This window comes from Microcaecilia unicolor, chromosome 3, assembly GCF_901765095.1.
Source record: "Microcaecilia unicolor chromosome 3, aMicUni1.1, whole genome shotgun sequence".
Lineage (NCBI taxonomy): Eukaryota > Metazoa > Chordata > Amphibia > Gymnophiona > Siphonopidae > Microcaecilia > Microcaecilia unicolor.
The window spans coordinates 104,975,300-104,992,094 of NC_044033.1; the positions used below are offsets into that span (position 1 = coordinate 104,975,300).

The window sequence follows — 16,795 nt, forward strand, 5'->3', positions numbered from 1 at the left end:
ATGGGACATCCATGTTCAAAAAGAGGGATGTCTGTCTTTAAACCTGGTACTTGGCACATCCAGGTTATAGAAAGGTGATCCAATTGAGCAGTTTTTCACTGAATGGAATAAGAGAAGTCACAGTAAGTAGGTATGCTCCTGTCCCTGGAGGTCTCACAATTAAAAAAAAAAATAATAAAAAATTACAAAGAGCTGTAGTAGGACTTAAACTGCCAGCCTCTCGTTCTCTGTTCTAGCTCTCAGCAGGCTGCTCTAACCATTAGACTACTCTTTCACATGGATATCTGTGTGGCCATTTTATAATATGATCAACTAAAGATACAAAAAATGTAGGTACGGGATTACCAATGCAGTAAGGCAATAATAACAAAATAATCCACAACGATGTCAAAATTATGAAACAATGAAAAATGTGTATAATGGAAAAGGAAGGAAAAGCCTCAAAGAAGCTCAATACCACAACGAAGGTTTATAGAGCTAATGTGATCCCAATAGATCCTTGCTTCATCATAGGCAAAAACCTTCCAAAAATAACATTATATCAATCAACAGGAAAATGTCATTTCTATGCCAAAAAAGTGCTAATGAGAAATAAATGTCACTTATCTAAGAAACAGAGGCTGAGCACTTCAAACAGCTTCTGGTTGCAAACATGCCCCTGGGCCAACGGTGGCCAGCGTTTCGATGAAAATTGCTTCAGGGTCCCAGAAGACAAAAAAATGTAATTTAAACAGAGTGATATGAATGACCGTCTGCGTCTCCCCACCTCTGTTTCTGAGATAAGTGACTTTCATTTCTCATTAGCACTTTTTTGGCATAGAAATGACATTTTCCTGTTGATTGATATAATGTTATTTTTGGAACATTTTATAATATGGCCACTTTATAATATGCTGCCACACAGAAGTCTACGTCCCTTGTTTTGTCCCATTCATAGTTTGGATGTTTCAGTTTGAAAAAAATGGATGTTCATGCTGGAAGTAGCCAGAGCTTGAACATCCATTTCTTATGTATTTTAGAAAAGGCTGTATGTCAGCAGATCCTTTTCTAAAATACATGAGAAGTACAGACTTGGAAATCCTTATTCTGAGTTGAATGTCCTTTCATCCTTTATCTATATAAATTTACACCTGTTATTTGACCATGCTGGTTAGTCATTTAAAGTTATATACACAGCTGCAGAATTTCACTGCTTTCCGCTTTTTAAGTCCCGCTCCTAGAATGCCCTGAAAAGCCCACTCTAATTTGGGTGGATAATATTTGATGATATGGAAGGGCATTTTCAAAAACACATCTAAGTCCAAAAAAAAAATCCTGCTCATAACATCCAACCCCCCTCCCCAAAAACCCCCCAGCCATCTCACAGACATATTCAAACAGGAAAAACGTCTAGATATTATGTTTGATTATGACTGTGAGATGGACGTTTTTGCACTGACAACATTCAGAATGAATAGTCATTTTCCAAAGTGAAATGTTAAAAAAACTAGGGAAATGAACATCTGTCTGGCAACATTTTCAAAAATATGGCCGCATAAATGTCCCTGCAGAACAGAGGAGAACCTAGTGGTTAGTGCAGTGAATTGTAAACCGAAGGACAAAGGCTCAAACCCCACTATAACTCTTTTTTTTTTTTGTAAATGTGATCTCTCCAGGACCTGAAAAATACCTACTGTACCTGAATGTACACCACTTTAATAGACCTCAGGCTTGAAGGGGTCTTATAAAGGCAGAGCGGCAGTAAACCCAATGTGGGCTTACTGCTTCCTCTTTCGGGACTACCGCAGGCCCAACGTGGCCGCTGGCGGTAGTCCTGCCCCGAGAATGTGCCATTTTCAGGGGAAAAATAAACCTCCCCGGAAATGGCTTGTGCGGCGGTAACCTGGTGGTAATCGGGCATCGCCGGGTTAGCATGGGAGCCCTTATCGCTACCTCAATGGGTGGTGGTAAGGGCTCCCTGTCGCACAGCCATGCGGTAAGAGTTTTCTTACCACATGGCCACGTGTGCTGGTTTTTTTTTCTACCTGCTGCGGTAAAAAGGGCCCTGGCGCACAGGAAAAATGTCCCTCGCCATCAGCGCAGGCTCTTTTTCCCACAGCTTGGTAAAAGGGCCCCATAGTTAAGTACAGTAGGTATTTTTCTGTTCTGGCAGGATCAGAATTATAAATACGTAATAATAAAAATGAAGTAGAACTTGACCCTGGGTCCTTTGGTTCACAGTCCACCACACTAACCACTAGGCTACTCCTCTGAACTGCTTGCTGATTTCTTCAGAATGGCCATAATACCTGCAGCTGACTTAGAGTCTGGTTTTCCTTTCCAGTTTCACTTTCAGGGGAGACGGAAGGGGACAGCATCTCTCCAGTGGTTAGCTGCTCAATTAGAGCAACCTTTTTTAAAAACTTGGAACTGACTGAAATGGGTCTAAATAAAAACGTCCTTCTTTTAAGACATCGGCATTTCTTCCCGTTCAAAAATCCCTGTTGGATGTCCTACTTTTGGGCCCTCACTAATCCCACCCAAAACACACACACAACACGCCCCCCCCCCCCCCCTTGCTATTTGGATGAACTGCAGTGTGAATGGTCCAAATTCTGACTTTCCAAAATCACGATTTGGATGTTTTTAGCAGATGGACGCTTTTTAGGTATTTTAAGTTGTTCATCTGCTTTGAAAATGAGCACCATAGAGAATAATAGAATATGTGTACTTGGACTTGACTTTGATTTATGTATGTTTGGTGGCACACCATGGTACGGTGCAGGCAGAGCAATGATTTATACAGGTTCTTTATAAAATATGCATTGTTGCATGTATTATACATGCATTCATTTTACCTTCAATTTCTTCAGGATTTGTGAGGTAATTTTATAACGGTATGTGACCTTTTAAAATAGGCCCTAAATAGGTACCCACATGTGTCCTAATCCCATATATGGCGCTCAAAATTGCATCTGCAAATATGGACGTATACCCAATTTGCACATTCAGTTTAACTGATTAATGAACCAATTAGTGCTGATAACTGGGTGCTAATAATAAATTATTGATGCTAATTGTCATTAAATTAAAATATACATGCACATTTTTAGGCAACAGGATGTGCATGTAAATTTTACATGCGGATCCAAAAAGGAGCGTGGCCATGGAAGGGGCATGGGTGGATCAGGGGTGTTTCTGGAATTTATGTGCAGTTTTATAGAATAAGGGAGGTCACTGCCTAATTTAGGCAGTGATAATTTACACATGGATCACGGCGCCAAATGCTATTCTATAAACGGCACCCAATTCTGAGCAGTGTTTGGCTATTAGAGCCAAAAGAATGTCCTTCAAAGAATGGAAAAAGGACCCAAATAAAGAAAATAAGAAGCAACATAAGCACTGGAGAGTTAGATGCAAAGCATTGATAAAGAGAATATGAAGAGAAACCTGTCGTAGAGGCAAAAACTCACAGTAACACATTTTTCAGGTACATCAGAAGCAGAAAGCCTGCAAAGGATTCTGTGGGACCACTGGATCATGAAGGAGCAAAAGGGGCACTCAGGGAGGACAAGGCCATAGAGGAGAGACTGAATGAATGCTTTGGTGTTTACGGAAGAAGATGTAAGAGATCTGCCTGTACCATAAATGGTTTTCAACAGTAATGAAGCGAAGGAACAGAAAGAAATCTCAGTGAACCTGGAAGACATACTGAGCCAAACTGACAAATTAAAGAGTAGAAAATCACCTAGAACAGATGGCATGCATCCAGGAAGTCAAATATGAAATTGCTGATCTGCTGTTAATAATTTGTAACCTGTTATTAAAATCATCCGCAGTACCTAAGGGTGGCCAATGTAACACTGATTTTTAAAAAGAGTTCCAGGGACGATCTGGGATATTACAGACTGGTAAGCCTGAAATCAGTGCCAAGTAAAACAGTGAAAACTATTGTAAAGACTAAAATTGCGGAACACATAGATAAACAAGGTTTAATAGGACAGAGTCAGTATGGATTCATCCAATGGAAGTCTTGCCTCACCAATTTGTTTAATTTCTTTGAAGACTTGAATAAACATATGGATAAAGGTGAGCCAGTTGATGTAGTATAGCTAGGTTTTCAGTAAGCTTTTGATAGACTCCTGAGAAAATTAAAGAGTCATGGTATAGGAGGCAATATTCTGCTATGGATTAGGAACTATAGGTGCCCGGTATAAGAGGCTTGGACAGGCTAAGCCTCCCCTGCTGTGCTCTGAGAGGTTTAAATTGTTGATTTACCTCCATCCTCACAGCAGGAGCTGCAGTGAAAGCTCTCTAGCCTTGTGTAACCAATTGTAGAAATTGGTTTATGGTTTGTTTACCTTACTGCTGGGAGAGCAGGGGGAGGGGGGGTTGGCTGGGTTGCCAGGGAGATATTTAAGGAGGATGACTTCCTGACCTGCACTGAGAACAGATAGCAGCAGAATCGGACAACCAGACAACAAAGGTAGAAAAGATCATTTTATTTTCATTATAGTGTTTGGAATATGTCCACTTTGAGAATCAGGTGCTCAACATTAAAAGTTTATATTTATTTACTTATTTATTTATGGCATTTTATCCCACATTAAACATGAACTAGGGTGTTTTGTGGCTCTACATGAGAATTGTGATGATATGATCCCCTGTTTCATATTGTTGGCGGTCTGCATTTTCCGTATGGATGGTATATGGTGTATTAGGTTCTGCCCAGTGTAATATTTATGGTACAGTAAGGTTCTGAGTGTGTTTTTGCACAAAGTTGTGCATAGTGTTTTGCAGTTGAGCGATTGTGCTTAGAATATGTTTTGAGCAACCACTTTATTCTTTGACATATGATACATATCTAATATCTAAATTTAATAAAAGGTATTGTGACTTATTTTTATTTATTTATTTTTTTCTGTATGTTATCAGACAATTATGGATTTAAGCTCCACCCCTGGCCCCATTCCTAACCCCGCCCCCTTTAGCCTCCCCAAACAGTTGGGCCACCGACCGCCTATGTTAGGAAATGATTATTAGACAAAAAACAGAGGGTAGAGTTAAATGGCCACTTCTCTCAATAGAGGAGGGTGAATAGTGAAGTGCCACAGGGATCTGTACTGGGACCGGTGTTATTAAACATATTTATAAATGATCTGGAAATTGGAATGACAAGTGAGGTGATTAAATTTTCAGATGACATAAAACTATTCAAGGTTGTTAAAACACAAAATTGCAGGAAGACCTTAGGAAATTGGATGACTGAGAATCCAAATGGCAGATAAAATTTAATGTGGACAAATGCAATATGATGCACATTGGGAAGAATAGCCCAAATCATGTTGCCTGAGGGGGTCAGAACTGAAGAAAAAGATCTAGGTGTCAGTGTAATCAATACACTGAAATCTTTTGACCAGTGTGCAGTGGCGGCCAAAAAAGCAAACAAGATGCTAAGAATTATTAGGAAAGGGATGGTAAAAAAGACCAAGAATACTATAAAGCTTCTGTGTCACTCCATGGTGCGACCTCACCTTGAGTATTGCATTCAGTTCTGGTCTCGATAACTCAAAAAAGATATAGCTGAATGAGAAAACGTTCAGAGGAGCGACCAAAATGATAAAGGGGATGGAACTCCTGTCATATGAGGAAAGGCTAAAGAGGTTTGGGCTCTTCAGCTTGGAAAAGAGACAGTTGAGGGGAGATATGATTGAGGTCTACAAAATCCTGAGTGGTGTACAATGACTAGAAGTGAATCGATTTTTTACTCTTTCAAAAAGTACAAAGACCAGGGAACACTCAATGAAATTACATGGAAATATTTTTAAAACAAATAGGAGGAAATATTTTTTCACTCAATGGATAGTGAAGCTCTGGAACTCATTGTCAGAGGATATGGTAACAGCAGTCAGGGCCGCTGAGAGATTAGGCCGGGCGCGGGGCAAGGCCGCCACGCCTCCGCTCCCCCGCCGCTGCTGCCCTCATTGCTCCCCCTGCCGCTGCCGCCCCCTGTCACTCCCCCCCCGCCGCTGCTGCCCCCCGTCGTTGCAGTCCTCGGTCTCACCTGCCTGCCTCCACGGCTCCGGGCCCCCTGCATTCAAAGCGGCAGTCACAGATCACCTCTCTTCTGGCCTTCCCTCTCTGTGTCCCGCCCTCGTCTGATGTAACTTCTGGTTTTCGTGAGGGTGGGACACAGGGAGGGAAGGCCCGAAGGGAGGCGATCTGTGACTGTTACTTCGAATGCAGGGGGCCCGGAGCCGAGGAGGGAGGCAGGCAGGTGAGACCAGGGACTGCAGTGCCGGTGGCCTGACACCGGCGCCGGGCCCCCCTTGGAGGCCCGGGGAATTTTGTCCCCCTGCCCCCCCTCTCGACAGCCCTGACAGCAGCTAGCATACCTGGGTTTAAAAAAGGTTTGGACAAGTTCTTGGAGCAAAAGTCCATAGTCTGCTATTGAGACAGTAATGGAGAAGCAATGGGATTGGTAGCATGGAATGTTGCTACTATTTAGGTTTCTGTCAGGTACTTGTGACCTGGATTGGCCACTGTTGGAAACAGGATACTGGGCTAGATGGACAAGTGGTCTGACCCAGTATGGCTATGCTTATGTTCTAATAGCACTTAGCAGTAATTTTTATCAGCACCCAAATTTGGGCGTCATTTATAAAATTGAGTACTTATCCTCTCCAACTAGGCAACCTCATAAAATCTAAGTGACTTATATGACCTGGCTTGAATTTTTTTTAAAAGGACTTTTGCATTTGAGACCTGCTGCCAACTGCATACGTCCTTTTTGATACTACATAGTAACATAGTAGATGACGGCAGAAAAAGACCTGCACGGTCTATCCAGTCTGCCCAACAAGATAACTCATATTTGCTGCTTTTTGTGTATACCCTACTTTGATTTGTACCTGTGCTCTTCAGGGCACAGACCGTATAAGTCTGCCCAGCACTATCCCCGCCTCCCAATCACCAGCCCCTCCTCCCAACCACCGGCTCTGGCACAGACCGTACAAGTCTGTCCAGCACTATCCCTGCCTCCCAACCACCAGTCCCGCTTCCCACCACCGGCTCTGGCACAGACCGTATAAGTCTGCCCAGCACTATCCTCGCTTCCCAACCACCAGCCCCGCCTCCCGATCTTGACTAAGCTCCTGAGGATCCATTCCTTCGGCACAGGATTCCCTTATGCTTATCCCACGCATGTTTGAATTCCGTTACCATTTTCATTTCCACCGCCTCCCGTGGGAGGGCATTCCAAGCATCCACTACTTACTGGCGAGTAAACTCATTTCTCAATCATTGGGCTAATAGTTTCATAACTGGATGATCCTGAAGCAGTCAAAATGAAGTCAGAGAACCAAGAAAAGGCCTGGCCACAAAGCACTTACATCAAAGTTTTAGAAATGTATGTGTATACTTTAAGAGGTAATATTATAACAGGTTGCCTATGTGTGAAAACCAAGTATGTGCGTAAATCACGACTCCGCCTGTGCTCCACCCAGTCTCTACTCATGAACATACCTACTAGTGAGCTGTGTAAAAGTACACACTTTCTTAGCATTACACATATTTTTACATGTGTAACCCCAGGACAATTTTATAAGCTCCCACTTACAAATGTAAAAAGGCCTATGGAAGTAATTTTCAAATGGGGCGCCTAAGTTTGGAGGTTGAGATGATTTCATATAAAGACACATAGATGCTTACTCTATGGGTCTTTATCATATAATAGCAGAAATCCTGCAGAATTCATGCTTAGATTGAAGGCAGAAACATTATACCTGCTTGAGGGCAGGTGTAAACATTAGTGTGTATTTTACATGCATATGGACATATTTTATAAAATAGGCAGGCAAATCACAATTTTGCCCACACACAACTCTAACTCCTCCCCTGACCATGCTTACTGTAAAATTAGATGCCTGCTTAAAATGTGCATATGTTTAGGTGTGACCTAATTTTATTCTATGTTATTTCAATCATATATTCCACTAAATTCCACAATGAGATTTGAAGTTGATCACAAGGAAAGAGACCTCAACAATAAAGAGAAATATAGCATAATCTATATATATAAAAGGCAACCCCAACGTTCTGAAGCCTCCACGGAAGTTGAGGCGCCCGAGATATCCGGTGTGCCCTGGAGTGTCTGCACCGCCCTCTCGTCAAAACGTCATGACGCATCAAAACGTCATGACGTCGAGGGCGGAGCTATTGACACTCGAGGGCCGAAACGGCCCACAGCGAACAAGGCAAGTAGCCTCGAGGGACGGAGGGAGGGGGCCCCTTGCTAGCGCCCGTTTCATTCCGCTCAGAAACGGGCATTTTTTCCTAGTCAATCATAAAATAATAAAATTAACTAGATACAGAATTTGAAAACAAATAAGTTTTCAAAACCTTCCGAAAAAGTAAGTAGGATGGCAGTTCCCTAATCTGACTCTGGAGGCCGTTCCATATTCTTGCACCCTGAAAAGGAAAAGACAATTCTATCTGCTTCTTTTTTTGAAACTTCTTTTAGTGATGGAAAACGAAGCATCAGTTTCTGAATCTTGCTTGCAGTATGTAGGTTCCAAGGAATGACTAAAGTTCTAATAACACTTTCAGAATTCAGGCCATGTAATGACTTGTAAATCAAACATGTAATTTTAAAGACAATGCACAAGTCAACTGATAACCAACGCAAATAGTGCAGAAGTGGGGTGATTCTTTCAAGCCTGCCTTTACTGAAAATGAGTCTGGCCACAATGTTCTGCAAAAATTGAAGCTTTCGCCGCAAATTTGAAGACAATGAACAATATAAGGAAGTACAGCAATCTAACTGTGGAAGTAATATAGCTTGAGCTATAACCCTAAAACTCTTGCCCTTAATTGGCGCAATTTGAAAACAAAAATCTTTTTGTTAGATGACTTAAATGCATATTGAAAATCAACCTGGAGTCAAAAAGAACACCTAACACCCTCGACTCATTCTCAGTTTTCAATATTTCCCCAGACTACAATCTCCAATAGTTTATAAAATTACCCTCCACATGTACATTTTTAAGCCATGTGGAGGGACATAATCGAACGAGGGCACCCATCTCTAATGACAGCCCCGTAAAGCCGTATTATCAAAACAAGATGGGCGGCCATATTTCGTTTCGATAATATGGTCGGGGCCGGCCAAATCTCAACATTTGGGCCGCCCTTAGAGATGGCCGCCATTGGTTTTCGCCAATAATGGAAACTAATGGCGGCCATCTCAAAACCGGCCAAATCCAAGCCATTTGCTCGTGGGAGGAGCCAGCATTTGTAGTGCACTGGTCCCCCTCACATGCCAGGACACCAACTGGGCACCCTAGGGGGCACTGCAGTGGACTTCACAAATTGATCCCAGGTGCATAGCTCCCTTACCTTGTGTGCTGAGCCCCACAAAACCCACTACCAACAACTGTACAACACTACCATAGCCCTTAAAGGGTAACGGGGGGCACCTAGATGTGGGTACAGTGGGTTTCGGCTGGGTTTTGGAGGGCTCACATTTACCACCACAAGTGTAACAGGTAGGGGATGGGCCTGGGTCCGCCTGCCTGAAGTGCACTGCAGTACCCACTAAAAACTGCTCCAGGGACCTGCATAGTGCTGTCATGGAGCTGGGTATGACATTTGAGGCTGGCATAGAGGCTGGCAAAAAATGTTTTTTAATTGTTTTTTGGGTGGGAGGGGGTTGGTGACCACTGGGGGAGTAAGGGGAGTTGATCCCTGATTCCCTCCAGTGGTCATCTGGTCAGTTTGGGCACCTTTTCAAGGCTTGGTCGTGAACAAAAAGGGACCAGGTAAAGTCGGCCAAATGCTCGTTAGGGCTGGCCTTCTTTTTTCCATTATCGGCCGAGGCCAGCCATCTCTTAACCATGCCCCGTCCCGCCTTCGGTACACTGCATGCCCCCTTGAACTTTGGCCGGCCCTGCGACGGAAAGCAGTTGAAGCCGGCCAAAATTGGCTTTCGATTATACTGATTTGGCCGGCCTTAGGAGAAAGCCGGCCATCTCCCGATTTGTGTCGGAAGATGGCCGCCCTTCTCCTTCGAAAATAAGCAGGATAACAACCCAACCTTCAAACACATAATATGTGAGTACATTGTGTCTGAATATCAGGTTCATTTATGTGAACTGAAAAGTACATATTTATTTTATCTGTTAGGTATCTTTTTAGGTTTATATGACTATGACTATAAAGGGAAAATAATGATCTATGCTTACCGCACACTGCAGTTTAAAAGGTTTGGTGTCAGTTGTAAAGGAAGAACATTGTATAGGATCTGGATTGCCACCATCATTCCACTGAGCAAGTTTACTGTTGTAGTACAAAGTCACACCAGCCTCTGACAGGCTTTCCTGTACAGCTCTTTCCACTTTATAGTTGTTAAAGCAAGTAATGTTGCATGTCATTGGAGGCTGTATTAGGAATATACGACTGCCATTAATTCCAAGGGATAGGAGCATTTCTACTGTGGTGTACACATCTAATGTATTCCCAAATACAATGGCATTTCCTAAAAAGAAAGACATACACACATCAATATTCAGAAGCAGTTATACATATGATGACCCCACAATCATTAAAAAAATTCACTGCAATTAAATTGATAACTTTGTCCATTTAAATTGCTAAATGAACAAAATTATCCATTTTAAAATGGGAAGTGATTTGGGGCAGTTATCCATTAGTAGTAAACTTCAGCCACTGAAAATATAAGTTGTGCATTTAGGGCTAGATTCTATATATTGCACTTTAATTTCCACATGGAAATCAAAGCTTATTCTATAAAGTATGCTTTAATTTAGATGTATATATAGAATATGCCGAGTGCCGATCCGCACGATTAAAATGTAGTCATGGTCAATTAAGCCAATTAAAACCTGATGTAAATCCCAACGTGTAAATTAGGTGCAGAGTAGGTGTGTTCTATAACAATGCAAATAGATTTTAGAAACGCCCACGCCACGCCTATTCCACTCCCATAACTACACCTACTTTTCAACTATGTAACTTAGAATTTATGCACACCATACTATAGAATGTGCTTAACGAGTTGTGCACATAACTCAATGCCAATTAGTGCTGATAATTGCGTAACATCCACTTAACAGCACTGATTAGCAAGTTAACCAAATAAGTGGGTCTTTTACTAAAGATTAGCTTGAGTTATCTGTGCAGGGCCCATAGGAATAAAATGGACCCTGCGCATTGTTATAGAATACAATTTGATTTCAGCGCAGAAATTAAGGCACCATATATAGAATCCTGGGGTTAATGGCAAAAACGGATAGCAGGTATCCACTGGATGTATAGTGATGCTGAAAATGCAAATAACCTTACATGGATATTTTCTCTGTTTAAAGTTTTGCGGTTCATGGAACACTGAAAATTGACCTCACAATTTTCTAAGATTAAATAATAAAGCTTTATTAATATAACACAAATGATGGCAGTACAGAATTGCTCTAGATGACCCTCTTATTTTCCCAATCCAGTGTGAAGCAAACAGGGTTACCTAGCAACACTGACCACAGTAACTTAGTTAAGAATCGGCATGGAGCATTCCACAAAGTAGACAAGCACTTAACATGAAAGAAGAATATTCAGCACTGCTCTAATAAGCTGAAATTAGAAAAATTCTAATTGAAACTGTTTTTTCTTTGTTGTTGTTGCTTATATTTTTCCTGCATGATGATGCAAACCAGTTCATAATGAAACAACCTTTTCCAACAGATAAGATATACATTAGCCATAGAAAAATAGTAAATATATAATATCTGTAGGTGCATGTTTCATTTTTGGCTATTTGATATGTATTAAATCTAATTAGGAGAGGAATTTACTCTTTAAGCCTAGAACCATCTGGGTCTTTCAGTATTAGGATACATAAAATCCATTACAAAATCTACTCCATTAAGGGGTAGTTATTAATGTATGTTATGGCCCTAATGCACATTATTTGCCCTTTAGCATGTGTTAAAAGACAATAATATGCATTACATTATGCAATGCATATTAAAATAAATTACTGCATCCCTCTAAGCTGAGAGGGAGTCCTCCACAAACAGTCCTGCAAGTGGGAGGTGCTGTTTCACTATCACATTTTCAATAGTGAGGGATGGGCAAGCTCTGGACTCCCGCTCAGCTTAGAGGGAACAGTGACAGTAATGACATGCAAAGCATGCAAAACACCTTATTACTATGTAAATCAAATAATGCAGCTTGTGGTGAAAACTGCAGGCACATAAGGCTCAAAAAAGCCCTAATTATTTTGAAGCTGATACTGAAGATGGCAAGAGCACACTTGTCCCGCTTGCCAGCAGGGTGGAAAAGGAGACTCTGGTGCTCTTGGAGAAGGAATACTGATTATTGCTTGAGCTGGCCAGTGGAGGTCTGGTTTGCTGAATGGAATGGGAAAGGTCCTAAAAAATAACGTTCTGGAAGATTGGTGATCCAGAATGTGGAGAGATTGAGGATCCATAAGTTGAGAGTGAGGGTATTCTAGAGGATCAGGAATTCATAGGGTGGGCATTCTGTACACTGCACCCATGGGACTCCAAGCTGATTTTCAAAGGGAATCCCACATGGCATTTTCCTCTGAAAAAGAAAGGGCAGGTCATACCGCAGATACTTGCCCATGGACTTTGGATGTGTTTTCAGCAAAGACAAAGTCCATGGCTGAAACCATTAATGATGATTTCAAACTGAAAGGACCATATATATCCACTTCTTTTCTGCTCATTCTGAACCAGTCATTTTTGGCCATGGGTAAAGAGTACAGGCTCTCAAAGAGTACAGGTACTTTAATCTGAAGAGGGGAAGAATAATTTTTAGTGGACTGTTTTCAGTTGTTCATCCACTGCTATCTCTATAAATAAGGAGATAATGAGGTTAAATAATTGTAATATCTAGCAGTGATTGCTCAATTTAGTGCAGGATTCTAACCATGTGGAACAGACCATGGGGCTCATTTTCAAAACAAAAAAAAATGTGAAAAATATCATAAGATGGCAGAAGGATGTTTTTCTCTCAAAAACGTCCAAGTTGCGATATTTGACACCCCAATTTTTGACATTTTGCTCCACAGTTCATCCAAATCAAGGGGCATGATGGGGGTGTATTTTGGGCAGGACATAGGTATCACGGTCTCAGGCTCTCAGACACTGGAACAACGTAAGCCCTTGGACGACTGCTGACAAGCGGCAGCAGTAGGCAAGACCCCCAACCAGGACTGGGTAAACAAGCAAGGCAGGGGAAGCTGTAGACAGACAAAGCTGGAACAACCGAACTGGAACCACAAGACTGGAACTAAAGTAGTAGGCAAGCAGGGAATAAGCAAGACAGAGCAACCGGTCTTCACCTGCGCTTGACCACTGTTCCCCAGGGGTTGAGCCCCCAGGTGCAGGCGGCCAGCAGGACTTACGGGACTGAGCTTGCAGACAGACTGGACCAACAGGATACTCACACCGGACACAGGATTCTAAACAAGCTTGACTAAAACAGGGTTCAGGACTTCAGGAGACTCAGACAGGATATAGGATACAGAAACAAGCTTGACTGAAACAGGGTTCAGGATTCTCACACAGGATACAAGGTACAGAAACAAAGCAAGGCAGAAGTGCTCCTATCAGCACCAAAAGGGTAAAGCAGGGAAGCTAAAAGGGTAAAGTAGGGAAGCATACAAGCTGAACTGCATACAGACCAAACAAGAACAAGGCAAGACATACAGGCAGGAAACAAAGCAAGGCAGAAGTGCTCCTATCAGCACCAAAAAGGTAAAGCAGGGAAGCCAAACAAAGCAAGGCAGAAGTGCTCCTAACAGCACACTAACTAACCTCGACCTTTGGAGTTGCAAAGGCCTAGCTGAAAGGGCCAGGTGCATAATAAAGGCAATTGCAAGTGAGGTCACAGGTAAGGGTGCTGCTTAGTTCCAAACAACCCAAGCAAGTTTGGCAAGCAGGAAGATCCGAACCGGACTAGAATGACTTCTGAAACATGCTTGGGAAACAGCAAGAAAACAGTCTATAGCAGGGGTCTGGCCACCAGGGGGCAAAGTGAGCACAGACATGGAAAACAGTCACAATTGTGACAATAGGTGGTCCCAAAAGATAGATGTTTCTCTGCAATAATGGAACAAAATGAAAAAGTGTAGGGCCAAAATTAGACACTTTTGGTTACACCTGTTTCAATCATGACTAAGTGACCAAAACATTCCCTACATGACTACTGGAGGGATTAAGGCATAACCCCCCTTACTCTCTCAGTGGTCACTGATCCCCTCCCATCCCCCTAAAATATGACAGTGACATTCCAGGCTCGACAGTTTCATATATCATAGCCATTCCTATTAGAGCAGCAAGCAGGTCCCAGGAGTAGCCTAGTGGTCAGGGCAGTGGACCATAGAGAAGGGGACCCAAGCCCATATCCCACTCTGCTACATTTTGTGCTGGAACGTGTGAGCCCTCCAAAATACACTAAATACCTACTGTACCTGCATACAGTGACACCTGCAAGCGTGAGAGCTATTGTAGTGGTGCACAGTGAAGCTTGACAGCTATTGTAGTGGTGTACAGTGAGGTACAGTAGATATTTTTCTGCTCCTGGAGGGCTCACCATACAATATAAGGGGATTATGGTGCGATGTGTACCTGGGATCTTTTATGTGAAGTCCACTGCAGTGCCCCCCTAGGCTGCTCCACTACTCTGTTGGGATGTCTGTATGGCCAGTCTACTATGAATGATGGCCCCCAGACATCCCAATGGTTTGTTTTTGGGTGTTTTTCTCTTGGACATTTAATTTTCCAAAATGGTCCCGAAAGAAAAACACACTGAGCACAAAGGGCTAGATTCTATACATCATGATAAAAAAAAAATCGGCACTGAAAAAAATACACCTAGGTGTATTCTATAAAATGCATCTAAATTTAGGAACGGTTTATAAAATATGCCTGAATCTAGGTGTAGTTTATAGAGTACACCCAACACCAGTTTTCTACAACTATATTTAGTCACGGCCATTTATGGCAATGAAAACCAAGTATAAATGCTGACTCCTAAATTACACACGGAACGAGCATATTCTATCAGAGTATGTAAATTCTAGGAATGCCCATGACCCACCCATGGCCACACCCCCTTTTCAGATCCACGTTTTAGAATTTATGTGCATCAGTTTGTAGACTATGCTTACACATTTGATCGCATAAATTCTAATTAGTGCTAATTAGTGTCAATAATTGCTTGTTAAGTTCAATTATCGGTGCTGATTGGCTTGTCATGCTAATTAAGTTGCACGCACAAATTCAGAATACAACTGGATTTGCACACACAGCTCAAGTCGCACTATATAGAATCCAGGGGAAAACATCTAGGAAAAAGGCAATTTTCAAACCAAAGAGATACGACACTTTTCAGGTTTCAAAATGGCTATCCTGCTTATAATCGAAAGAGAAAAACGCCTATATTGCGACCCAAATCGGGAGATGGGCGTCTTTCTCCCGTGGGCGCCCAAATCGGTATAATCGAAAGCCAATTTTGGGCATTTCTAACTGCAATCCGTCGCGGAAACGGGTAAAGTTGACGGGGACGTGTCGGAGGCGGAACTGGGGCGTGGTTATCGGCCGAGGAGAGATGGGCGTCTTTAGCTGATAATCGGAAAAAAGGCGTTTTTACCGGGATTTTGGGTCACTTTTTTTGGACCCTTTTTTTTCCACGAACAAGTCCCAAAAAAGTGCCCCAACTGCCCAGATGACCACCGGAGGGAATCGGAGATGACCTCCCCGGACTCCCCCAGTGGTCACTAACACCCTCCCACCAAAAAACCCCCACTTTAAAAACTTTTTTTCCAGCCTCTATGCCAGCCTCAAATGCCGTACCCACCTCTATGACAGCAGAATGTGTTCTATCCTGTGACAGCCTTTCCCTGGTTCTGATGTGGCTCTCGAGTGAGTGTGACACCTTTTCTGTTATGCACACTGCAGAGTCACATCAGCAATGCATTGTGGTGGGTGTAGGGTATTGGGCTCCGTGATCCACTAGCTTGTGGCAAATGCTCACGATGTTGGTAGTTGGTAGGCTCTACTCCCATGGTGCTTTTCCCCCTGCTTACTGGGTCAGAGTGTGCCCTGTTTTGTTTCCGGTAGTCCATGAGGTAGTGGCCATTTTTGTAAGCCAGTTTTAGATCCCTTTCACGTGTTAGCCACGTTACAGAACTTAGTTCTTCCCTTGAATGTGGCTGAAAGAGAGCATTGTACAGCATTCTGCCAGCTGTGACCTACTGCTAATCTCAGTACCAGCGAGACTCGTTGCCAGTGGGGCACAACCTCTGATCTGCAGTTAACTGTGAGTAAGCGTGCTTATTCCAATAAAGGACGTTTTCGGAGAGATTAGTCTTCAGGTGTCAACTGGTGTGCCAATGTTATATAGCAGCAACAAGTCCTAGAGGCCTGCATGTATGCAGGTCCCTGGAGCACTTTTAGTGGGTACCGCAGTGCACTTCAGCCAGGTGGACCCAGGCCCACCCCCCCTACCTGTAACACTTGTGCTGGTAAATGGGAGGTCTCCAAAACCCACTGTACGCACATGTAGGTGCCCCCTTCACTCCTAAGAGCTATGGTAGTGTTGTATATTTGTGGGTAGTGGGTTTTGGGGGAGGGGGGTTGGAGGCTCAGCACCCGTGGTAAGGGAGCTATGCATGTGGGAGCTGTTTCTGAAGTCCACCGCACTGACCTATAGGGTGCCCAGTTGGTGTCCTGGCATGTCAGGGGGGCCAGTGTACTACGAATCCTGGCCCCTC

At 42.9% G+C, this 16,795-nt stretch overlaps 1 protein-coding gene across 1 annotated transcript in view; it reads right to left on the reverse strand.

Moving 5' to 3' along the window:
- CFAP61 (cilia and flagella associated protein 61) overlaps positions 1 to 16,795 on the reverse strand; it is a 676,218-nt gene that overhangs the window by 175,514 nt on the left and 483,909 nt on the right. The window contains exon 22 of the mRNA XM_030196227.1: positions 10,221 to 10,513. Coding sequence (XP_030052087.1) covers positions 10,221 to 10,513 — 293 coding nt within the window. The remainder of the gene's footprint in view (positions 1 to 10,220; positions 10,514 to 16,795) is intronic.